Source organism: Microtus pennsylvanicus, chromosome 11 (assembly GCF_037038515.1).
Source record: "Microtus pennsylvanicus isolate mMicPen1 chromosome 11, mMicPen1.hap1, whole genome shotgun sequence".
In the NCBI taxonomy this organism is placed as follows: domain Eukaryota; kingdom Metazoa; phylum Chordata; class Mammalia; order Rodentia; family Cricetidae; genus Microtus; species Microtus pennsylvanicus.
The window spans coordinates 54148443-54173591 of record NC_134589.1 but is presented as its reverse complement, the minus strand read 5'-3'; the positions used below and the strand labels follow the sequence as shown (position 1 = coordinate 54173591).

General features: G+C 46.6%; 1 protein-coding gene across 6 annotated transcripts in view; it reads left to right on the top strand.

The window, feature by feature from the left end:
- Gas7 (growth arrest specific 7) overlaps positions 1-25149 on the top strand; it is a 231923-nt gene that overhangs the window by 141282 nt on the left and 65492 nt on the right. For all 6 annotated transcript variants that reach the window (XM_075992118.1, XM_075992122.1, XM_075992119.1 and 3 more), the window contains exon 2: positions 5027-5147. In XM_075992118.1, the coding sequence (XP_075848233.1) occupies positions 5027-5147 (121 nt within the window). The remainder of the gene's footprint in view (positions 1-5026; positions 5148-25149) is intronic.

Here is a 25149-nt window from a genome sequence, read left to right as displayed (position 1 = left end):
CAGTCTTTGGTGTTTGAAGGCAGAGTCTCTGTGTATATCAAACTGGACTTGCACGGGTGATCCTCCTTCCTCAGAGTCCTGAGGGCCAGGATGACAGATGTGTGGGCATCTGACAAGGATTTTGAAGCGGTCTACAAACTCCTTGACGTTACCGATGAAAACGGTAGGGGACGAGTTTTTCTAGCACCATTGTTTGCAATGGCTCTGAAGTGAAATCATGCAAGTGTCCATCAGAGGACCCATGAGTAAGCAAACGTGCTATGTATAATCAGACAGTGTGATATTGCACAGAAGAATTCAAAGAAAAACAACGTGCCTCCTGGAGTGACACTGCAGAAGATCTTTACACCTATTTGGAGGAGGGACAAAAGGCTGATACCTTCTCTCACACACTCAGAGGATGAACTTTTGTGTAGAGTTAAGCATGTTTTTTTCTTAAACAAATGAGGGAAGAGCAGAAAGAGCTCTCCACTCTGGCCTAGGGATGGCTCCTTTCAGAGGCAGCGACAGGATTATTAAGTCCACCAGAGACATTCTATGTTGCCTCACTAGCAGGAACCACCAGCCCGCTCTGCTCACTCCGATCTTGTCTATTCTAGGTGCTGTTGCCCCACTGAGGTGCCTCTCTGCTCTTCCTTCCTCTTCCCATTGGAAAGAGCCAAGAGAGTTGAGCAGAGGAGCTGCAAGGGCCAGGGAAGGAAGGGGTCTTAGTTAGGTTTCTATTGCTATGATGAAGCATCAAGACCAGAATTAACTTGGGGGGCAAAGGGTTGATTTCAGTGTACAACTCTCAGGTCAGACTCCATCATGAAGGGAAGTCAGGACAGGAGCCTGGAAGCAGGTATTGAAGCAGAGACCATGGAGGAGCGCTACTTACTGGCTTGCTTCTCGTGGCATGCTCAGCCTGCTTGTTTATAGAAACCAGGATAACCAGCCCAGGGGTGGTACAAGCCACAGGGAGCTGGGTCCTCCCATGTCAATCATAAATCAAAAAAAAAATGCACCACAGATTTTCCCACAGGCCAATCTAACGGGGACATTTTCTCAATTGAGGGCCCCTTTTCCAAATAGCCCTAACTTATATCAGGTGACATAAAACTAGCCAGTGCAGATGGGAGGATTTAGCTAGGGAGATAACTAATTAGAGAAGAAAAATCAAGAGAGTCCTTAATTACTAAGTAGGCATCCACACCTACCCTGTTGGTGGCTGTGGGCAGCTCTCCCAGAAGGCCGCCTGTTCCTGCCCCGTTGAGGTCATAAGAGCGAGGAGCACTGAATGCTTTGGGACTCTTATATGAGGACTGGCAGGCAATGAGTTAAAGTTTTGTCTTTGCATATTTTCTTAAAGTTTTATTTTTATTTTTTGAAATGAGTGTTTGCCTGCATGTATTTCTGTGCACCACACGTATGCGATACCTATGGGGTCGAGAAGAGGACGTCAGATCCCCTGAAACTGAAGTTATAGGTGTTTTTTGTTTTTGTAAGCATCTTGTGGGTTCTGGGAACCAAACCTGGGTCCTCTGCAAGAGCAGCAAAGTACTTGCTATTAACTTCTGAGCTATCTTTCTAGCCTTGCTGTATGTTCTTCAAAGACAAATTTTGTTGTGATAATATATATACATACATATATATATATTTGAAATCGACCATGCATAGCACTTATGCACTCCCTGCATATTGTGTAACCATGACATCTTCCTAGTTTAGACCATTTTCACACATGCACGCACACACGAGCACGCGCGCACACACACACAAACACACAGAGAAGCCCAGCATCCATCTTATCTTCCTGCCCACAGCCCTCCGTAGCCACTAGTGTAATCTGTGGCGTTTCCTGCTCTGAACTTGTCCCATGATAGAATGAGACCACGTATGACTTTTGTGACCTGACTTCTTTCATGATGTCTTTAAGGCCCAGCCATGATATAATGAGAACCGGGACCTTATTCCTTTTCATTTCTGAGTAATATTCCATCATATGGCTATTCCGTGTTTAATCCATATCCTCAAAGATGGTCCTTTGCATTATCTACATGTTTGGCCCTTGTGAATACTTCTGCCCTGAATGCTCACATCCAGCTTGCTGGGATGTTTGTTTTCAGTCTTGCGGAGAACCGTATCCCCACCTGTCTCCAGCATCTATTAACTCCTGACTTGTGGGTGGTGAGCTAGCAAGGGCTTCTTCCTAGGAAAGAAAAAGACAAGAGAGTTGCAGCTGGCTCCGGAGATAAAGGCAAGGCAGTCAGGTGGCCAGCAGTGAGGGTGGCTGGTGGCTGTGTTCCACGGGTGTGAAAACCACCCTCAGCATAGCACATTGGCCAAATTAAGAATTAGCCCCCTCCCCCCAGTGGATGCTCCCCCACCCCTTCTCTGCCCTCCCTGGCTCAGAATTATGGTGTCTCTCCAAAGGTCCCTGCACTCCCTAGATAGGAGAGCCTCAGGACACTCTGCCTTCATGGTCAACCATATCCTCTTGTGTAAACACGAGGCTTCCTGTTAGCTCGCTGGGTTTCACAGGTAGATAAACCAGAATCATTCTGAAGAGAAAGGTACTAGGAAACTGGAGAGAGCCAGGCTTCCTGCAGTTGCTTCAAAGCTGAGGCCCTGGGGCATCAAGTGACTCAATTCATTCACTCTGTGGCCCACAGAACTCCTCCCCGACCAGCTTTTCAACATCAATCATCAACTCCAGGGGACATTGACCTCCCTTTCTTGGCAGCAGAAACCTCAGAACAACCATTGAAGGTGACATTCCAGATGTGGTGGAGGGGAGGTCTGTGTGTCTGTCTGGACTTTATCTCTCAGGGAGCAGAGCCTGGGAGAGCTTTCCCCCTTAGGGTGATATTCCCCCATCTCTTGAAGCAACCCTGGTCGTGGTTCCTCTTCGGTGTTCTGGGTATGTTACTCTGGCTCTCCACAGCCCACAGCATGTTCCACACCTGGGCCTACATTAGCATCTTTTGTTTCATTGATGTGGAAATAGCCTGGCTGAGTCACTTGCCCGAGGTCCAGTGATGACTGAGGTAGGACTGGCACCGAGTGCTTGGAGCCGCAGGCTGTTTACACTGCGGCCTTGGATCCTCTTTGTGCAGGGCCTTCCTGTGAGCTTCAGAAGCTTGCTTAACCTGCATCAACAGCTTCCCATGGACCCCCTCCTGGTACTCCTGATGTTAGTTAGGCTCAAGGAAAGATGAGGGACCAGCCATCTCATCCTCTGGTTCTAGAAGATTCTCCAGCAAAGCAGCCCTCTTCAGCACCACCACCCCCTGCCCACTCCCAACCCCAATTACCACTTTATTCCCAAGACCCTGTGTATACAGGATTCTATCTCTCCCCTCTGCCCTCCTCCACGCCTCCCTTGCTTTCTTCTTTTCTCCCTCTTCTCATTCGTTAACCCTTGGTGTTTTAAGACAGGGCCTTGCTAGGGCCTAGACTGGCATCAGATTCATGATTCTCCCACCTTATTCTCCTGAGCGCTGGAATCATGGACGAACACCATCATGTCTGCTTCTTTCTCATGCTTTCTCCTTCATTATCCTATTTATATTGCCTGTATTCTGGTCATCTTCCAGGCCAGGAGACGCTAGAGTGATTGGTGTTCGGGGCCAGTCTCTCCTGCTTCCGGGTTCATTTGTGTTTGTGTTTGATGTATGATCTGTGCTCCCGGGAGGCAGATACTCCTGCAGTCAGCCTGGCTGCTGTGTATCTACCATCACCTGTCTAGAGTACAGCCTTTCATGCAAAATCAAAGAGGCACTGTGGCTTAGCAGGTGCCCCTGCGGGAGACACAAACATGGGAGCGCAGTTGTGGGAATTCATGGCATACACCAGGTCTCCATAGAGGGCTGAAGGAGGCCATGTTTACTCCCAGCAGCACCTGGGATTTGCTTCTTCCTTTTATAGTACAAAGGCCTCCACAGGAAACTGAGACAAAGCCGCCTTGGGGCTGTCTGGAGAGGGGCATCAAGAGCACATCCTTCATTGCTCTGGGTTCAATCATTACCCTGTTTCCCTAAATATTGGCCATTGGTGGCCAGAGGAGCCACTCCTGTGGGGCATGGCAGGGGACACCGAGGGCACCAAGAGCTGGTGGCCTTTTGTATTTGTAAACAGGTTTGGCTGAGAATTTTTCGGCCTTCCGTAATTGCAATTCTGATTTTTGTCAATTTACCTTCTCCAAAAGGCACAGCAAGTGTGTGGGCTAATTTGGATCCTCTGTTTTTAGTTTTAAATGTTCTTTAGCCGAGAATCTTTATTTCTGTGTTTATTAGAGATTTACATGGAAAAGATAAGTAAGAAAATAAAGGATAAAAATTGCCCGTAAGCCCCCACCAGAGGGATCACAGATGCAGCTACAGTGTGTGCCCGCCTTCCACGTAATGCTCCGACTTACATATTCTTCTGTTTCTTAAGACAGATGTTACCGTGCATGGTCACAGGAATCAAGCCTATGGTGTCTGGTTCATCTTAAACAATCCCGGTTCCCTGTGCCAGCCACAGTGATATGACACTGGATAGAGAGAAACCCAACCCAGGCTCTCACAGACTCTCAACATTATTAGAGAATGTTTTACACCTCGCCCTGCTGTGGCCTGCATTAATTACTTCTGCTAGGTTTGCGCAGCAGGCCTGGGGCTGTGTCTGCTGCTGTACTCAGTGGTCCTGTGGAGTGTAGACGGTACATCCCACAGCGGGTGTAGACTGCACAGTCCACAGCGGGTGTGGAACGCACAGTCTACAGCGGGTATAGATTGCATAGTCCATGGGGAGTGGCGGGGCTCTTGGCAAGCACAGCACCCTGGGTTTGATTTTTTTTCAGCATCTGCTAGGGAAGAAGATCAGTTCTGTCTGCTCTGGGTGGGGCTGTGCCTTCTGTGAGGGGCACTTCATACTGTATGTCATCTGTCCCAAGAGATGCCTGCAGGCCAGGCTATCCCAGTTGTGCGATTCCAAGTGATTTTGTGGTTCCAAACAGTTGTGAAAAATGACAAGTATGTCTGACCCTTTCCTTCCTCTCCAACAGAAGCCTGGGATGGTCCCCCCTCCGCCGGGAGAGGAGAGCCAGACGGTCATCCTTCCACCTGGCTGGCACAGCTACTTGTCTCCTCAGGGCCGCCGTTACTATGTCAACACGACTACCAATGGTGAGTCCCGCTCAGGAGCAGCCTTTTCTAACGCCGCAATGTCTGCCTCTTCCTGGGCTGTTTTTCTCCCTACCGCTCCACCTTCTGGTTTGGGGGCTTTTCCTTGCTAAATCTGACTCAAGGAAAGGTAACCTGGCATCTTAACCCTCCAGTTCTAGAATTGTTTATCATATGCCGGGGGCTACAGTAGGGTCCTGCTCATCCCTGGTGCTAGGTGTTGGGGCCTCGCTCTGCATTCTGGAAGCAGCTTTAGAGGACAGCTGTACTTTCAGATTCCCAGAATCCTTGACACCTCACACCAACCTTCATTGAACTCAAACCTTAGACTCTAGGACTGTATTGTTAGTAAATGACCTCAGAAGCCAGCTCAACAGGTCAAGGTAATCTATACTGTCTAGGGACTATTCTAATGGTACCGGAGAGTCAGAGGCTGCAAAAACTCGCCCTGATTTTACTGTAACACCCTTTTCTCAACTTAAGTATCTCATTGGCTGCTGGTCTCAAATGCATGCTAGTTCTCCTGTGACAACCTCCCAGTTGCAAGGATTAGATGCCTACCTCCAGCCGCCCAACCACTTTCTGCATCTCTTTGAGCTGAATAGGACTGGAGCTCCATGCTCCAAAGAGTTAAATTTCCCTGGACCTCCCAAATGACTCCAGGATCCCGATGGTTTACAATGCTGTGCAGTACGGCTAGTCTTGGCACAAGTTAAGCAGGACACTGATCCAGTTGAGGGCAGAAGTGTAAAACAAACCAGCTGAGAAATCCTGACATCCCTGTATTTCCAAGGACTCTGCCTCGAGGAAACCAAGAGAAACAACACAAGCAAAAGTAGACTTGCTGGGCACCGCAGACATTTGTGCCAAGAATGTGAATGTCTACCTGTTGGTTCCAGCATTGGCCTCTGTCTTTTCTGCCCATCTAACTTCATAGCTCTATCTTGCCTCTTGCCACCAGGACATGGAATATATATATATTCCGTGTATATTAATATTAATTATTTTTATAATTTATTTTTATTTTATGTGCATTGGTGTTTTGCCTACAGGTATTTCCATGCAAGGGAGCCAGATCCCCTAGAATAGAATTACAGGCAGTTGTGAGCTGCCATGTGGGTGCTGGAGATTAAAACCAGGTCCTCTGGAAGACTAAGCCATTTTTTTAGACTTAACCACTAAGCCATTTCTACAGCTGAGACATGGATGTTATTAATACAATTTACGATTTTGAGCCTGCACTAAGGGGAGGGCTCCCAGTGAGAGGACAGCCAGCAGTCATCTGGAGACAGAGAAGCTGACAGCTGCTTCTTTGGCTGGCTGAACTGTGCATAACACAAGCACCCTAACCTGCAGGCTCAGCAGGGTGTTCCCCTTGAAGAGCTGTGACCAGGGTTTCTAGGAAAAGGGAAGTGGGGTTGTTTTTAACTGTTCTAATCTCACACTTCCTCAAAACAAACACTTGAGCATCTTTGCCCTGCTCAGGAGCCTTGATGTTTCAGGGGTGCAAGTGGCTGTTTGAATGCACTTCCCCTGGGGAGAGGCAGCTTCAGTGCCGTTCCCCAGGGGAGTGGGTGTCTGAACACAGATCTCCATCTGTGCTGTGCAGTTTGGACTAGATGAGCTCAAGAGCAAGAATTGGGGTGGATTTGTTCTTGTCTCAAATTAGCCAGTCTGTTGCAAAGGGAAACAGAGGAAATGCCTTTCTAGGCTGTCTATCTACCTACCTACCTACCTATCTGTCCGTCCATCCGTCCATCCATTCATCTTATCTTATCTTATCTTATCTTATCTATCTATCTATCTATCTATCTATCTATCTATCTATCTATCTATCTATCTATCTATCTATCTCTTTCTCCCTCTCACTCCTCAGTTAAAGAATAGTATATTCTCAGGGTTAAAAAGCCACTGAATAAAAACGGTATTCAAATCAACATTAAAAATCCTCAGTCACGTTTCCCAGAGCTATTTATCACATATATCCTTTTGAGGCATTTGTATCCTCTATTTTCTAAGTATGCTGCTGTTTTAAAAATAAATTACATATGTTATCCATCCTATCCTTTAAATTATGGCAACAATTCATTATAGGCCTTGTTCTAGACTTTGAATATTTTTATCTAACTGGTTCTTTTCCATCGCGGTGTATTAGGAATGTGCTGCCATTAGTGTAAGTACTACTCTACTTAGGGATGGAAATGCAGCCACATTCTGTATCTCAGAAACTGTCTGACAGCTTCCTTCCGGGACTCTGACTGTTCATATACCATAGGACAGAGCTTCCTTGGGGTTGTGGGGTGCAGTGTGCTCCTCAGGTTGGTAAGCTGATTCTCTAGCAGACCAGGCAGTACATAGTTTAGATTTGGAGGGTCATGGTCTCTGACACAGCGACTTAACTTTATCACTTAGCATGAACAGTAATATAGATAGTATTTAAGCTAGTGCATGCAGCTACGTTCTAATAAAACTTTATGTGTGGCAGAAAGGGGGAGGGCCTTTGTGTTTGGACAGTTGAGCATGAATTGCAGGTAACTGACATGTGTTACTAAATCACATTGTTTTTGTTTTTTAATATTAAACACTGCAGAGAATGACTTTGGTCCACAAGTTCACCAGTCTTATGGGTAACAAGGTTGGCTGATTTGCTGGGTTATTTGGTGGGTCCAGTAGAACTGGCCCCTCTCACTTTCTCTCTTACTGAGTAATCCTAACTCCTCCGTCTTGCATTCAGGATGGAGGTCAACTTTACTCACTCATTAGGTAATTATTGTATTCATTGTTTTTCTGGTCAATTCAACACGTATTTTTTTTTTTTGATTTTTCGAGACAGGGTTTCTCTGTAGCTTTTGGTTCCTGTCCTGGAACTAGCTCTTGTAGACCAGACTGGCCTCGAACTCACAGAGATCCGCCTGCCTCTGCCTCCCGAGTGCTGGGATTAAAGGCGTGCGCCACCACCGCCCGGCTCAACACGTATTTTTATTGAGCCTCAAATATATACCATAAAGAATGGCCTTGCCTTGCTCCTAGTGGGAGCAGATTTTAATTTTTTATGTGGAGGGATACCTGTGTGTGCTGATGGGGATTGAACCCCATGTTTTGAGCAAATACTGTCTCGGTGTGCTACACTGTTAACCCTGGAAGCAGATTTTTAAATGGATTCCTGCTTGATTATCCATGAGAAGGACTGAGAGATGTCTGGGGTATTTGAAGAGAGTGCCACAGAGAGCCTGTAGGGCTGGGGATGTCCCTGGACGTAGATAGGACCAGGAAAGGACGGAATGGGAAATGCCTCTCCCAGTTTAGTTGGTCTGCTGGGGTTTTCCCCCACCCCTCCCTGCTTGGAAGCCTCTTGCCTGTCTGTAGCAGAGCACCTAGCAGAAGCCATGCTGTGGCCTCTGAGTTGGTAGCTTACTGCTGGACCCCCCAATTCTGTCCCAACTTGCATGCTTCATGCCAACCCTTCCTCCATCTGTCCAGGTGGCACCCCTCCTCCATCTGTCCAGGCAGCAAATCAAGGGCAAGTCAGGCCCACTACCTGCTGCTGAGAGGCACTGAGTACACTCTTCTCATTCTTGCAGAGGATAGTTTACAAATGCAGATGCCCCTTAAGGTGACATTCAAGACCTCTGATTAAAAACTCCCACAGATACCCCTGTCTTTTATAGAAGGAGGTGTGGTGTTTGCCTAGAACCCACACCCGCCCTTTAAGTCTTTAAGTCGTTTCTAGTATAATACCAATCCGATGCCAATGCTATGTAAATACTTGTGACTCTGTGTTGCTCAAGGAACAAGGACAAGAAAAAAGGCCTGTGCATGTGCAGAGAATATGCAGTTGCCTCCCCTTGCGTATCTCAGTCCTCTGTGACTGATAGAATCCACCAGGGCAGAACCCTAGGATCCTGAGAGCCGCCTGGCTTTCTCCCCCACTCCCTAATCCCTAATCTGTCTTCCCCCAGAGGGCGCTTGGGCATAATAAGTATTCTGTGCAAAACCTCATTTACACTGGTGTCCCCTTCGCCGCCTGATAATCTGCTTGCTTTTACATCCATTTAGGATTTCATGGATGAGAGTCTGTGCCCACACTTGCCACGGGTCAGGCTGTGGATATACAACACCAAATAAAGAAAAGGTTCTGCTTTAAGAGATTGTAGCTCCAAAGGGGTCAGAGACAGATAAACACCCACAAGCAGTCAGGCCATGACAAAGGGGAGTGGGAGCTCCAGTGAGGGACCTGTCACCTGCATGCGGTGGGTGCAGGAGCTCTAAGGAGGGACCCATGACAGAGGGTGAGGCGGCATGAGGAAAGCAGGTCCGTGGGCTTGGCAGGGTAAGGACGTAGAAGTGAGAGAATGCTGGGGTGTGACATGACTCTTCACCCAGTGGGCAGCGGGAAGCTGTGAAAAGTCTCCAAACAGTGGCAGGACCCCATGGCTACCTTACAGCAAGACTCCTCGTGCAGCGGTGAAAGGTTTGGGAGCATGGAGCATGGAGTAGACAGCCTAAATGAAGTGTGAAATAATGAGGTCAGTACAGTCTGTGGCAGTGGCCTGAAAGAGGCGGGGGCTGAACTCTGTCAGACAGGATGTGGCAGGCTGGTGGCAGGGAGCTTTCCTGCCTCCCGGCTTTCTGCCTTGGGTGGCAGTCATGAAGTAAATGGGAGCGGGAGACGTTCAGATGTGAGTTGGGAGAAAGGAGGTAAATCCAGGCTGCATGGTGGGTTCCTTGATGCATGTTCAGAAAGAGATGGCCAGCCCGTAGATGGATGCATCTGCGGTTCAAAGGACATCCATGCTACCGATGGAAGTCCAGAGACTCCCGTGGGTGCATGGCCCAGCATGCAGAGAGCAGAATGGATTCCACTCCGACTGGCCCCCACTGTGCAGTGACCAACATACACAACTGAGTGGGGCGATCTAGAATTTGATTTTCCTTAGAATAGAGGTTGCTGTGGGACAATGATCTTGTACCCTGTAAAGATTTATCAGCTGTATTTTAATAAAATGCTGATTGGCCAGTAGCCCAGCAGAAAGTATAGGTTGTGCGACCAGCAGGAAGTATAGGTGGGACAATAAGAACAGGAGAATTCTGGGAAGAGGAAAAGTTAGTTTGCAGTGGTGATCCAGCCACAGAAGAAGCCAGATGAGAATGCCTCACTGATAAAGGTAGCAAGCCACGTGGCTAATACAGACAAGAATTATGGGCTAATTTAAGATGTAAGGATTAGTTAATAAGAAGCCTGAACTAATAGGCCAACTAGTTTATGATTAATGTAGAACCTCTGTGTGTTTCTTTGGGACAGAAGGGCTGTGGGATTGGGTGGGACAGAAACCTCAGTCAATCAGAGGTACAGACACATTGCCCAGTGCAAGCCTGTAGAAGACAGCTCTGAATACAAAGTTAAGGAGGACACCACAGAGACAGAGAGGAACTGGTGGAGATTGCAAGGTAGTGTTGTAGCAAGCAAGGGAAGAAAAGGCTATGAAATGAGGGGAACCCAGGAACAAATACAGATCCTGTTTACAATAGGAGGAGCATGCCAATGCCTGGGAAGATACAGATTCTTTAGTGATGGCTGTTAGTGAATGAGCCAGATGCCCAACAGGAAGTATCAATAGATAGGTTACTGTAGTCCTGATGCTGGTTTTAAGTAGACTCCTCAGTGACTGCAGCGGGTATGCGTGAGTCACTAACTTCAGATGTCCCCTCTACTTCCCCACAGCTCTGCCTGCCTCTCCAGGGTAATTCAACATGCAGAGTGTCCCCGAGTACAGCCCAGGGAGGCCAGGGACACCAGTGGCAGGAAAATGCTTCTCCTGCATCATCTAGGAACATGCTCTGTGCTCCTCCAGAGTGGGCTGGGGCTGAATCCGAGTGTACTGTGATTCACGGGTGGTAAACTGTTATCAGCAGCCTACTCCATTCATTCAGGGACCTGCGTTAGTGTTAAGAGTCTGTGTTGGACCAATTTAACAAAAGGGCAAAGGCTAGGTGGTTGGAAAACAGTCAGTTCTGCAGGCTGGGGAGTACAAGTGCCTGCAGATTGAGTGTCCAATTGTAGCCTGCCCTCTGCTTGCTAGAGATCAGTTCTCTTGGTGCACTCACGTGGAAGAAAGGATGAGCAAGCTCCCAGGGGCCTCATTTGTAAGAACATGGATCCCAAGTGAGTGAGGCTCTCATGATCTCATCACCCCTCAGCACCGTGACATTGGGGACAGAGGTTCAATGTGAAGGCTGTGAATAGCAGAGCCTCTTGGACATCAGCTAGCTGTTTCAAGAGACCTGGCCCATCAGCATTGCTTCCCTTTATTGTTAGAAGCTACATCACTTAGCTGGCCTTCTTGATGTTGTTTGATATATACGTTACCATTCGAAGAATGGAGAGAGACTTGAACCTAGCATGGAAAGCCAGGGTTGGTTCTCTCTTATGTGAGTCCCTATTTCACAGCATACTGGACTAAGCTTCGGATGCATTAAACCAAGTCATTCCGTTTGTTTTATCTGTGTCTTTTCCCTAAAGAAAGAGAATAATTTGAGGTCGTGTCTTAGGCCTGATTTTCTAGAAAGCAGAGCCGGGGGAAAGGATTATGTGGTAAGACTCTATTAGGAGATAGTGAGCCCGGAACATGGAGGGATGGCAAGAGAGTAAAAGGGACACCAGGGAAGATGTCACGCCATCCAGCTCGGTGTCTGGCAGTGAGCAGCAGACTGGGCAGCAGCCATGGAGGAGGTCTGTTGCCTTCCTTAGAAGGGTTATAGAGGAGCCAGCCGCACTTTGGAAATCTCCCATTTCCTATTGACCAGACCCTACCCTTTCCCCACCCCTGCTTGGAGAGCTATTTTTTCATCCTTTTGGATTAGACCTTGTGAATCCAAACAGCCTATCAGAAAGCCTAACTCCTCCCCTTTCACACTGATACTTCTATTTCCAAGATGAAGTCCTCACTGAACAGGATTCCCTATGATAGGAATGTGAGCAGGACCCATCATCAAGGTCTATGTGTTAGGCCACCTTAGAATGGAGTCCCGTAGCACATCCTGCATCATTGTCAATCACACGGAGGGTTCAGTAGCCGATGACTTTGCTCAGCACCCCTGGCAGGCAGGGAGAATCTTCCAGGTCATCTCACACAGGGGGCACTAAACTAAATTTGGCAATTCACTTTACATTTTATTGGAACACAGTCATGTCCCCACGCTCCCTGTAGTACTAGCAAAGCCCCAAAGATGATCCCTGGCCTAACAGATTTCATCAATTTTACATATCCAGGAATGGGTCCTCCATATGCTAAAAGTCTCTGCCCAGAGTCATCAGGTCCTTGGAGTCAGGCTATAATTAATGCTCAGCCTCCGGCATTCAGAATGGGACAAGGGTGGTCGGGACTACACTTGGTATAAGGATAAGTGAGTTCACAGATATTCGATAAAGACACTCATCAGAAATGGCCATCTTAAGGGACATCTGCTTGTCCAGTTAAGCATGATGTAAAACCCAGGCTAGATGGAATTTGCTTCTATCCTCTTTTTGACAAAGAATTGGTGTCTCTAAATGTTTTATTATGAGTGTGAGTGAGACTTGGCATGGATGTGAGCCAGGGTTTGAGGTTTTGTGTTCATTTGCCAGATAGTCAGTAGTTTTCTTGATTTCTTATTTTAATTTTTCTTTAACTGAGTAGATTCTCATTCAACTTTATTACACTGGGAACTAATGAGTTTCTAGGTAGGATTTCCACCAAGATAGTCATTGTGAAAACCGTTCTTTGAGCTTTACTTTGTTCAAAGTAATTGGATACTTTCCCCACTCTCTAGATAGGGTGGCCCTGACAGTTCCCTCTCAATAGAAGTTGCCCAGAGGAGCAGCTGCACCCCAAACCACCAGTCTGTTTTTTTCTTTCTGTCCATCTGTATTACACCAAGTAAGACTAGAGCCATGTTTTTGTTCGGCACATTTAGTTGATTAAATTGTGCATTGTGCTCTTATGTGTATGAGCATGTGCAAACACATACATACGCACACGCATGCACACACTCATGGGTAGCCCTTGTTTGGGCTCCATGATTTTTATTTAAAAATATATTCTTTCATACAATACATCCCAACCATAGTTTCCCCTCCTTCCATTCCTCCCAGCCGCTCCCTCATCTCCCCTCTCCCCCAGAGCCACTCCCCCTGTTTTTTTTTTTAATGGCTTTATGGTAGAAAGCTGTTAGACTAGAAAGCTACTATTAATCTGGCTCAGTGTAGCCTTCGTTTTCTCTTCCCGAGCGTCCATTTTAATTTGTATTGCTTAGGTCACACTTAAGTGCATATCACACCCCTCATTTTCCACCAGATTCCTAAGACTAAATAAGCTCTTGTTTATGGCAGAGACTAAGTGAATCCAAAGCCATTCGCAGCGCCAATATGCTGACATGAATTCAAAGCCATTCTCAGTGCCAGTATGCTGACGTCCAAAGACAAAGGAGACAGACTGCTCTCCATTCTCTTCTAAGAAGTCAAGTTATTTTGATTTATTTAGTAAAGAATGTTGTGTACCCCACTGGTTGTTAGCTGGAACTAGCAATCAACAACAAATGGTCCAGATACCGAGCATCGAAAAGAGATGTGGGGATGCCTGTATCATGTTCCCCTTCTTGTTTTGTGCCCAAGAAAACAGAAAGCCATGTCCACATGAAACCTGGGTGTTCACACACACACACACACACACACACACAGAGCAGCCCCAAACCCACGGCCAGAGCCCCGATGCCCATCAACCAATGGATGGGCAAACAAAGTAAGGAGTGTGCACAAAACGCTGTAGAAAAGAAAGAAGCAGGGTTGATACCCACTTCAACAAGGGCCATCCCGAAAACATCACGCCAAGTCAAGACCGACACAGAGAGCTACATGCTGTGGGATTCAATTTGTATGAAATGCCCTAACTAGGCAAATCCATAGAAACCGAAAGAAGATGAGTGGTTGCCAGGGGCTGCGTGATGGCTGGCTAGCGACTGCTAATGAGCAGGGGGTTAAGGTGATGGGTATGCACTATAATCAGGTAACGGTGAGGGCTGCATACTCCGTGAGCAGACCGAAGTCACCGAGGTATATGCTCTTACAGGGTAAGTTCTGTAATATAGGGAATTGCATTACAGTGAAGAAGTGTTGTTGAAACGCAGGCATGTGTGAGGATGCTGGATGCTCTGTGGCTTTCTTGGTTGCCTTTAGAAGTAGTTCCTTAGAGGCTCTCTTTGGGGATTCTGAATGCACAGCTTCCAAATTCTGATGCATGTCAAGAGCGTCACGACGGGCTGTTGCTCAAAAAGAAATCATAATCTGCTATTAATAAAAAAAGTTTTTTCTTAATATTTTACTTTAAAATAAAAAAATGTTTTACTTCATATTCTTAAGAGTTTTCTAATAGTCACCACCTAGTATTTTTTGTTTTTTTTTTAACTGCAAGGAGACTTAATAACAACAAAATTGATAAGGGCATCGTGTTAGCTTTCTCTCACTCTAATGAGGTACCTGAGCTAATCAAAAGAAGAAAGGTTTATTTAGACTCAGGGTTTCGGAGCACAGTTGTGGTGGGGACATGCAGTGGTATAGGAGATACCTTCACCTCATGGTAGCCAGGGGAAAAAAAGAGACAGAAAAGGGCTAAGTCATCCCCTGTGAGTTAGTTGCCTAATATTCTTCCGCTAGACATTTGTTTAAGATGGGTTCCACCATATAGCTGTGGCTGGCCTAGAACTCCTGTCTGCTTGCTTGCCTCTGCCCATCCAGGTTAGGCCCCACCTGCTGAAGACTCCACCACAGACCCAGAGCACCTCAAGGTGTGGCCCAGGCCTTCTCACATGAATCTCGGTAGTGCGTGGGGGGCAGGGTAGAACACGGGTATGTCAGATTCAAACTGGAGCAGTAGCAAGGAATAGAATATAAAGTTGAGGAGTAAACTCAAATCTGACTTTTCATTTTCAGAAACACAGTTGGGAAAAAATGCAGTGTTTGTCCTCATTCCGAGGTTAAAGGTCAGATATCCATAAACCACTGAAGTTAAAGCAGAAACTGCCAAAGAGCTGCTTGAAGACAAATATCTCAGTTTCATGGTGACAAGATTTAGAGTGAGTAGGAACTGCCAGGAAAGGCCCTTCACCTGCCTGCTGCTTATGTCATGAGGTCACTGGGGTAGCTGACTCGTGTGTTTCCAGCCTTTATTCTTGTCTGTGTAGGAGAAATAGTAATAGCTTCTATCATCTCAAAGCCCTCAAGTCCATAGCTCAAAAATCATTTGGAGCTCAGCATTTCTGGGGAGGAACATGGGGCTTGCACTGTTCTCGTGTGTACTCATGAGACAAGACAGACGCATGGACAAGGTGAACTTCAAGGTACTTAGAGTCTGACAAGGCTCTTTTTGCATTTTTCTCTTTGGGAGAGTTTTTTATATTTTGTTTTTTAGCAGGACCTCTACTTTGCCTAGAAAGTATGTGCCATTGAATGGTCACTATACTGTTCCTCCCATCGATCATACGGTGGAGCCCAGTGCTCTGTCAAGGTCTGAAGTGAGCAGTCAGAGAGCCTAGCAGAGCTCCTCACTATGATGTGACAACATCCTTTCTAACCATTACTGTGGCCAGCATACAGTCATTTAAGGCAAAGAATGTTCGGGATGAGGGTGTGCCCATAACCAATGATGTTTGCTTTGGTTAAACATCTTTCAAAGTGTTAGTCTAGCATTCCCGATACAGGATATACAGCCAATGAGAATGGAGTTGGTATATCAGAGACACTGTACTTACTGGGACATTGTTCACAGCAGCCATGGCATGGAATCCACCACACTGCCCACCAGTGGATGGATGGATAAAGATAATATGGTGCATAGCTACAGCAGAACACTATTTGGCCTTAAAGAAGATGGAGATCTGCTACCATAGCAACATGGATGAAACCACAGCACTCTGTGTTATGCAGGAATAAGCCAGTCACAAAAGAATGGATACACACGTTCTCACATACATGTAAGACCAGCAGATTTGGTTTCATGGATGTAGAAACTATAATAGTAGTCTCCAAGTCTAGAAAGATAGAGGGAGATGGGACAGAAGGAGCAAGGTGTGCCAAGACACAGGTATATAGGAGAAATAAGTTCTAGAGTGAAAATGGTTTGTAATGCCCATATTGTACATTTTGCAACAAACCGGAAGAAGTTAGAGCATTGCTAAACCGAGACATGATAAACACCAACGAGAAGGAAAGGAGACACTCAGTACCCCCACTCGGTCATCCTGCACCATATGCCGGATTCCAGTCATCAGATTGTTCCTGGAAAATGTGCACCATTATTCTGGGTCAGAATTTGAGAAAGTGCTGGTCTGTGATTAAGTTCCTGAGAGAATGGCATTGCCCTGTCACAAGGGTGTAAGGGACAGAGTAGGTGACAGGCAGGCAGGGTCAAGACTTCTGAAATCCAAATGTTTCCCCAAGACAAGACAGTCTGTCGATATGCATCCTGGATGATCTTTAGACCAGCTGCTGCCTGAAGAAGCACCTTGCATACAGTGTGCGAGGATGTCCAGTTCTGGCAACTCAAGAGCTTTCATAAACACGTGGACCCCTTTCTCTCTCAAAATTCTATAGCAGAGATGGGTGGGGCTCAGCATGTTCCCTAGGGCATTTCTCTGCCCAGCTGGTCTGCGTGTGTGTTTCCTAGGTCCAGTTCTGTGGCTGCTCACGTTTGGGCCAGGTTTTCAGACAGAGCCTCAGGGTTTTGTATCAAGTTTTAAAGATCACAGGCCAGCAAGATGACTTAGCAGGAGAAGGCTTGCTGACAAACCTGGTGACCCTGGTTTAATTCTTGGGACCTACATGATGGAAGGGGAGATTCAGCTCCCATAAACTTCCCTCTGACCTCCATGTGTGTACATGTGCAAACATGAACACATACACATGGGGACACACACACACGGACACACATACATACAGATTTAAAAAGTATAAAACAGAGTCAGAAGCAGCGACTTACATAAAGTCAGGATAATGTTTTACCATGCATTTGAAAATAGGAGGCAATAAAGGAGGACCAAGAAAGAGAAGAACAAAACGGTGTGATAGAAACGGAACCTTAGTTGCAAAGGGACTTTCCAATTTATCCATACTCTTGCCTTTTGCCCGCTGCTTTCTCATACATTGGCTTGTTAGTGTGGAGAGGACATTGCCGCTCTGGGACCGAAGGGCTAGTGGAAGCCTGTATCCCTAAGAAGACAGATGCCAAGGACAGCAGAGAGGTGGTTCGAAGCAAGGCAGATGTTTTGAAGGTGAGGTGTCATGGGATCAGTGAAAGACCAGCGCACTCCGGCATTATCTGTAGGTTCTGTACTGATGTGGGAGTGGGCAAGGACCACATGACTTGGTTATCAAGCAACAAGTGTTTGCTCAATGCCTTCTCTGTGGCCAGCTCTAATTAGCCACTTGATGGCTTCTTGCCAGGGTGGAGTGGGCGAATGCCATGCAAATGGCTATGCGGAAGGCTTCCTGGAGTCCATGTGAGCTGTTCATGGGATTTTTCCTGGTGGCTTGGCTGTGATTTTCCTTCCTGTCTGAGTATTCTTCTGAAGGTCCTTTCAAGCTTAAAAAAAAAACAATCCCGTGAAACCAGGGAATGTCAATCTTAAAGTGTTTAGCACCCACAACTGCTGCTGAGTATGTCTCTGTATGTAAAGCTGGCACGATTTCCCCTCCATGGGATCCTTATTGTTGGAGGCCGATCTTGGAGTCGGGTAACAGCTTTTTTGTTCTTTCAATCTGAGTTGGATTCCAAAGTAGAATGCTCTTCCAAGAGGTGTGGGAGGAAGAAAACCGGGTGAGAAGTTAGTCATGCAAGGAGCTCATGTTTGTTGTGTGCCCACTCCCCGTGAGCAGTGGGCTGAGCCATGCAGTGGGCCACAGAGACCCTCCGGGGTCTCATCATCCTTGGCTAGATAACAACCTATGTCTTGAACAGTGGCTGTTGCCTGAAGCTCCTGCCCTTTGGCCATCTGCCTATCTGCCTGCTCAGAGCTAACTGCCCTTCGAAGAAAGAGCTCCTGTAATGATGAGAGCTGGATGGACCGTAAGCTAAATGTGTTGGGAGTTGATCTTGCCCCTTCTGAAACCGGCTCAACTTTAGCTATTAAGTAACTGGACTGGGGGAACTTGGGGAGGTCCTGGTGGTAGCTTTGACCTGTGTGTTTGTAGACCCGGCTAGTTTCTCTTTCACACATGGATGATCTCTCTGCTGGGTTCATTCTTCTTTCTCTGGGTCTCTCAGGCCGACTTGACAGTTTCTGCAGTCCTTTGTTTGCTGTGGATTGGTTGGTGGGTTGATTGGCTGTATCTTTTCAGCCTTTCAGTTTCTATTACAAAAGCTTCATTTTCTTATTTAGCCCTGTGCCTCTGATACTTTTCACAGTGGTGCTCTGCTCCTCGATAGGGAAAACATGTATGCTCTAACACGCACACACACAGCTTACATGGAACAGCCCAGGACCACTCTGGTGTGTGTGTGTGTGTGTGTGTGTGTGTGTGTGTGTGTGTGTGTGTGTGTTAGACAGCTCCATGAGACCTGTACCTCTCACAACAGGAGCCCGGGAAGTCAGCTGGGCACATGCCATATGCATGTTATAGGACTTTCCCGACCCTCTCAATGTTTTAAAACATGTTTGCTGTGTGTGTGTGTGTGTGTGTGTGTGTGTGTGTGTGTGTGTGTGTCTGTGTCTGTGCATAAGCATGCGGCACCGTGCACATATGGAGGTCAGAGGACCACTTGCAGTAGTCAGTTCTCTCCTTCCATCCTGTGGGTCCTAGGGATCAAACTCAGATCAACGTGGCGACCAGCTAAGGCTAAGACAATGCTTCAGGACAGCCTGGTTTTGGTTGCGGTCATGCAATAGGAAAGCCTATGGCAGTGTGGCAAGGGTCTGCAGTGGCTCTAGACAAGATCCTGAAAGGGAAAGGGGGTTTGTGTGTTTATCACCAGCGTCACCTGTGAGAAGAGGTGGATGTGGAATAAGCAGTGGGTCCGTCAGGTTAGGAGGACTTGCTGGAGTGTTATGATTCTGTGCCTTGTTACTTTTGAGTGGCGCGTGGGCAACTCCTGGATGAAGACAGAGCCCGCTGCAGCTGGAGCTTGGCAGGACAGAGCTCTTCCCTACCAGTGGCACAGAACTGCCTGGAAATTGCTTAAATTCTCAGAATGCAGATTCTCAGGCCCCGCAGGACACGCCTGAGACTCATGAGCCAAGGAAGGAGGGAAGACCTGATGCTCGGTCTCATGACTGGAGTTCCAGGTGATCCTGGGATGCTCTGGGCTTTGAGAAACTCTGCTTGGAGTCCTGTTCCAGGCTCGCCCGGTACAGCGTGGGGACCGGTGGACAGGCTTCTCTGGTCTCTTTGCAAGGAAGGTTTTGAATCTGAGTACTCTTCCATCATTCAACCCTAAAGTCTCCCATTCCATCATCATGTTGTGTCTTTTCTGGCCCCAGTGCTTTTTATTGATATTAGGAAACAGTGTAAGAAGAGGTTTTTAGCTGGGAATTTCTGTACCTTTTGAAGGAGTGGTTAGGATTAGGAAGGGTCCTCTGCCCTCAAGGGAGCATGGGGACCTCTGTGTCTCGGTTGGAACAGCCATTCTTGGAACCAGTGTGCTTGCGAGTACCTGTTCAGCTGCGCCTAGGATAACTGCTGGTTATTTCTGTTTTCTAAACTAATTTTAGTTCTCTCCAACAATCTCCTCTTTCCTGTGAAGAGAAACACTCTCAACACTTTTGAGCGTTATTTATAAACATCACGTCACACCTTTTACTGGAAGTCCTCTACACAAGGATTAGCAAGGCAGAGTGGCTGAAGTTAATAAGGGCCGTGCTTCTCAGAAAACAAACAGCTCGATAAGGTGCTGTGTAAGTGGGTGATACTGAGATACTGCTTTATGAGATGGGGGGGGCTTCAGAGCAGCTGAGCCGTGTGATTTTCAATGGAGAAGTCATAGACATCCTCCCTGAGACAGAGTCATGGAAGAGTATTCCAGAACCAGTCCGATGCCCCCGAGTGGGTTGTTCAGAGGGTAGTGCAGCTTGGGTTTGATCCAGTTAGGGGACTGGTTTGATCTTGTTAGAAGACTAGAAGGCTACGTATGGCAACTTTTGGGACCCGTAGTCACAGAAGCTTTGAGCATCTCTGAAGGAAGGACTGGAGAATCAGCCCTGTGCCTAGGACCTCGGGGGCTGCATGCCCTCCATTTCTCTCTGAACTTGCCTTTCATTCTTCAAGAACCATTTAGAAAGGACCAACAGTAGAAGGTCGTCATTTCAGCTTCCACTCTGTAGGACTCTTGACTGATCCCAGAAGCCACACCCCAAGATCTATGAGCATTTGCTCAGATTCTACCTACCTACCTACCTTCCCACCTTATTACCTACTTATGTATCTATCTATCTATCTATCTATCTATCTATCTATCTATCTATCTATCTATCTATCTTTGAGACAGGGTCTGTCTGTGTAGTGCACTCTGGGTTTATACTCAAGAGCTTGTAACAGCCTCTGAATTCTGATACTTCAGGAATGAGGCAGCATGGGAGTTCTTAGAGAAAGATCTCCATTATATATAGCAAGTGGTTTTAATATTTATGACATTCTACAATTCTGGTGAGGATTTTTCTTCTTTTATTTCATATGTACTTTGTACAGTGGGTATGTGTGTGTGCCTGTTTGCACGTGTTTGAACACGTGTGTGTAAAGGGGAGCATGAACATGAGTGCGTGTGGAGGCCCGAGGCTGTCATCTGGGATATTTCTTGATTGTTCTTTTACCTCGTTCTTTGAGGCAGGGTCTTCCAGTTAAACCCAGTGCTAGTGCCAGGGGTCCCCTGGTTCCACCTTCTGAACTGGGACTACAGCCAAGCTGCTATGCCCACCTGGCATTTCTGTGAGTTCTGGGGACCCAGACTCTTCTTGCTTGTATGGTAAGCACCTCAATCACTGAGCCCTCTCCACTGCCCTGACTGAGATATTTTAACTTAATTTGTGTATGTAGATTAGTTGACTTTTATGATTTCTTCTCTTTGATGATGTAGTCTAAAAGACACACACAAAATGCAGTGATATTTCTTCTAGGTCTTTCCATCACTTCTGGATTGTTCCCTCCACCCTCAAAAGTTTTAAGGAAATTATGGAAATTAATTTCAAAAGATGTATGAGAAATAGCTTTCTATTTCCTATTCATCAAACAACATTGGCCAATTAGCTCTTGCCACAGCCCTGGGAAGCACCTGTTGACTCTGTGATGGACTGGTTCTGTCTGCACGACTCTGGTGTCCTTTCCGTTGCCTGTCTTCTTTATTCCTAGGCTGATGCAATGCAGATTTTCCACCACCCTCAAGTATTTCACCTCTTCACTTAAAGAAAGCGCTCAGGAGTAGCATGTTGGAAATTCTAAAGTCACTACCCATGAACACTGGGGAAACTGTCAAACAAAATGAGGGTTACTTGGCAGAAGCACCATGATATTATGACCCTTGCTGGGATTGCTAATGTATGAGTTGTATATACAGTGTGAATCCACTGGGCATAGGACTGATTTGGCCCTGGATGAGACAGAAGGTTTAGTATGTGATTGCATCATGCTACTTAACACAGCGCGCAGTTTTAAACCTATGGTTTGTTAATTTCTGGAGTTTTCTATTTAGCATTTTTAGGCATGGTTGGCCTGAGGTATATGAAGTCATCGTGAGTAAAACCATACACAAAAGGAGGAGGGGTGTGCTGAGAAAATAATCTTTTTATCTGGATTCCAGTTTCAGGATGAGTTCTTGGGGTGTTCTGTCAACAATTCCTGTACATAAAGAAGCACACACCTTTGCTCGTGCCTTCTCGTGATGGTGGCGCCTTTTGTATTCACAGCCATGTACTTTCCATATCAGTGCAGCGGACTGACCTCACTCACAACATGGAATGCCATTCTATCAGTACCTAATTATTCCTTGTCGGTGGACACTGGGGGTGCATTGCAGAGCTGTTCTGCTCTAGGGGAAGAACATCTAGAACCTAGAACTGCTGTTTGGTCAAAAGGAATTCTGACAGGCACCTCCAAACCATCTTTCCAGGAGAGTCAGCCTTCTCCCCAGCACCTCTTCTCCAGATCTGCATTAAGAGTGGTCACTCTAGAAGGATCTCACTTATCCCGTGAATGGAACTATGATGTTTGTTAGTCTAGTTTATGTCTCTCCAATTCTGAGGGAGATTAATAAGTTTTTGTATTTATTGGTCTTTATACCTTGTTGTACTTTTCTTTAACTACCCATATATGTCTTTTGCTCTTTCATTCATATATTCATTTGACATACAGTGAGTATTTGGGGGTTCACTAAATTTCCCTATACTTCTACCATGTGTCTCACCTAATTCTGTCTGACCCACCCCGTGGGGCTTGTCTGGTCCTGCCAGTGATGGGATTCCATGATGTTTACTATGTCCTCCCTGGGTTTTCCCCACGGTTGACTCATCACTAAGATTGCCTGGGGTCCAGTTCCACTGACTAAACCCAATATCCAGGCTCGGAGCCTAGGAGTCAACACTTCACACCAGTAGTGATTTCTAATGTAGAACTGGCTCCAGAGCTCTGGGTACCACACTTAGGGTCTGAATTGGGATAATCAGGCTTGGGATTAGATAAGGTTTCCTTCTTGGCATCTGCCTCCAATTTTCTCAACCGTAGCATGGGGCCTAATAGCCGTGAGCTGCCAGTTGGCTGAATGCACCTGTTGGCTCAGTGGCAAGGCATGCTTTTCCCACACTGCACTCAGCCCTCACGACCCTTCCTTAAAGAAGGGCAGGCAAGCCCCTGTTAAATGCTCTGGGGATCCCTCAGAGTTTATGTAGGTCTGCATATCCTGCACATCTTCAGACCACCATGCTGCCTGTGGCAGTTCAAAGCTGGATGTGTCAAAGTGATAGAGGAGCCGCTGAGTTGCTCAGCTGTTGTCCTTAGCCTGTGTCTTCAGTAAAATGAACACAAATCTCCATCCCTGTGAATCCCAGAGTTGTTTCAAAGATCTTGTGAGCTGCAGGGTGGTGGAAAAGACACTAAAGACATTTCTAGCTCACTAAGAAATACCTCAACAGCTCAGCCATATTAAAGGAAGTGTCCTAACTCATCTTCATTCTTGGTGTGGTAAGAGGGACCCTTCCTTACCTCATTCTCTGGGAGATGCTTTCCATGACGAGATGAAAACAAAGATGGGGGCAGTGAGGTAGAGGCTCGGCATCTGGGAGGGATGCGGGGCAGAGGAGGGACCACAGTTCTAGACATGGTTCTTGTCCCCTGAAGCTCACAGTTGGTCAGGAGCAGCAGAACTCTGGGTACCCTCCTGGATCCATTTGGAGATGCCAGGACCCTGCCAGATGGAAGCACACGTGCTTCTCTCAACATCTGCCTGGGACAACGCTCTGGATCGGGAAGAACTGGCCCTGCCGTTCTTGCTGTGCATAGGCCAGTGGGACGATACTAGAGAGAACTGTTTGTGTTTTTCTATTTGCTAAGGGTCTGTTCCTGCAAGCAGGACCCGACACCTGCATGGGAACAGGATGGGATTACTGTGAGCTGGCACGTGAACAACCGGACTGAAGCTTCCCAAGTAGAGATCTCTTTATTGCGTTGCCATTAGATGGTTCAGGAATGATCTGTAAGCCCCCTAATACATCTCTTTCATGTATTTCCTTAAACATCCCTTTCTCACAAGGCTTTCCTTGATCACTCTATTAACATAAAGGGAGGGAAAGCCTGGTTTAGTTCTTGGTGTCAGAGGTATCCATCCGTCCCTCATGGCAGGGCAGCCTATAGCATGGCCAACAGGAAGCAGAGAAAGGAAAGACAGGGAGGGTGTGGCATGCATATGTGTCTTTGCATACATATGGGCACATGCGTGTGGAAGAGTACATGTACACATATATGCATGCCTGCAGAGGCCAAGGTTGAAGTTGGGAATCATTTTTCTTCTACCTTATTCACTGAGACTGGGTCCTTCAATCAAACCCAGAGCTGGCTGATGTGACTAGTTTAGCCAGCCAGCTTGCAGTGTGGATCCTGTCTCCACCTGCTGAGGCTGAACAGACAGACAGGCTAGCATGTCCCTCCTACTTCTGAACTCCATTCTCATGCTTGCAGGCAAGTGCTTAACCACTGGGCCATTTCCCTAATCCCCTTGTTTTACTGTCTTTATGATGGACCAACCGAAGCCTAATACAATGTGTCTCCTGGCACAACTTCCTCCCCCAACCCTACAAAAAAAGAGTTTTCATTAGTGCAAATTTCCACACACAATACATACACACACACACACACACACACACACACACACACTGTGAGAGATGTAGAGAAGAGAGAAAGATTTTCCAACTTCACAGCAGGTTTATGAGGGTACTAAATCCATTGGTGATGACAGTGCATTTAGTAGGACATAACCCCACCATAAGTTGAGGTACACATATAGACATACTTACTTAAAATTGGAAAATAGAGTATTTATTTATTTTTGGTTTCTTTTGAGGCAGGATTTCATTATGTAGCCTTAGCTAGCCCAGAACTTGCTATGTAGTGGCCTTGAACTCCTAGAGATCCACCTGTCTGCCTCTGTCTCCCAAGTGCTGGGATTAAAGGCCTGCATCACCATACCTGGCAAGATAGAAGATTTTTAACAATACTAAAAGTAGAAAGGGACATCATGATCAGTAGAATTTAGGCCAAAGGTGGGAGGGGAGGGAATTTAATCTGTTGTTTTCTCTGCAGTGACAGCACTCTCAGACACAATGAGCCCTCACCTCTATGTTTTGTGAGTGACACCAATTAATTATATTGATTTGGGGGATGGTTCTCCACTGGAGTGGTTAAGCAGTTAAATAGCGTCACTTTGCTGCAGCTTGGGGGCCCAAGCACAGAGCTCAGACTTGACAAGCACAGCTGGGAGATGATGGCCTTTGATGCTAGTCT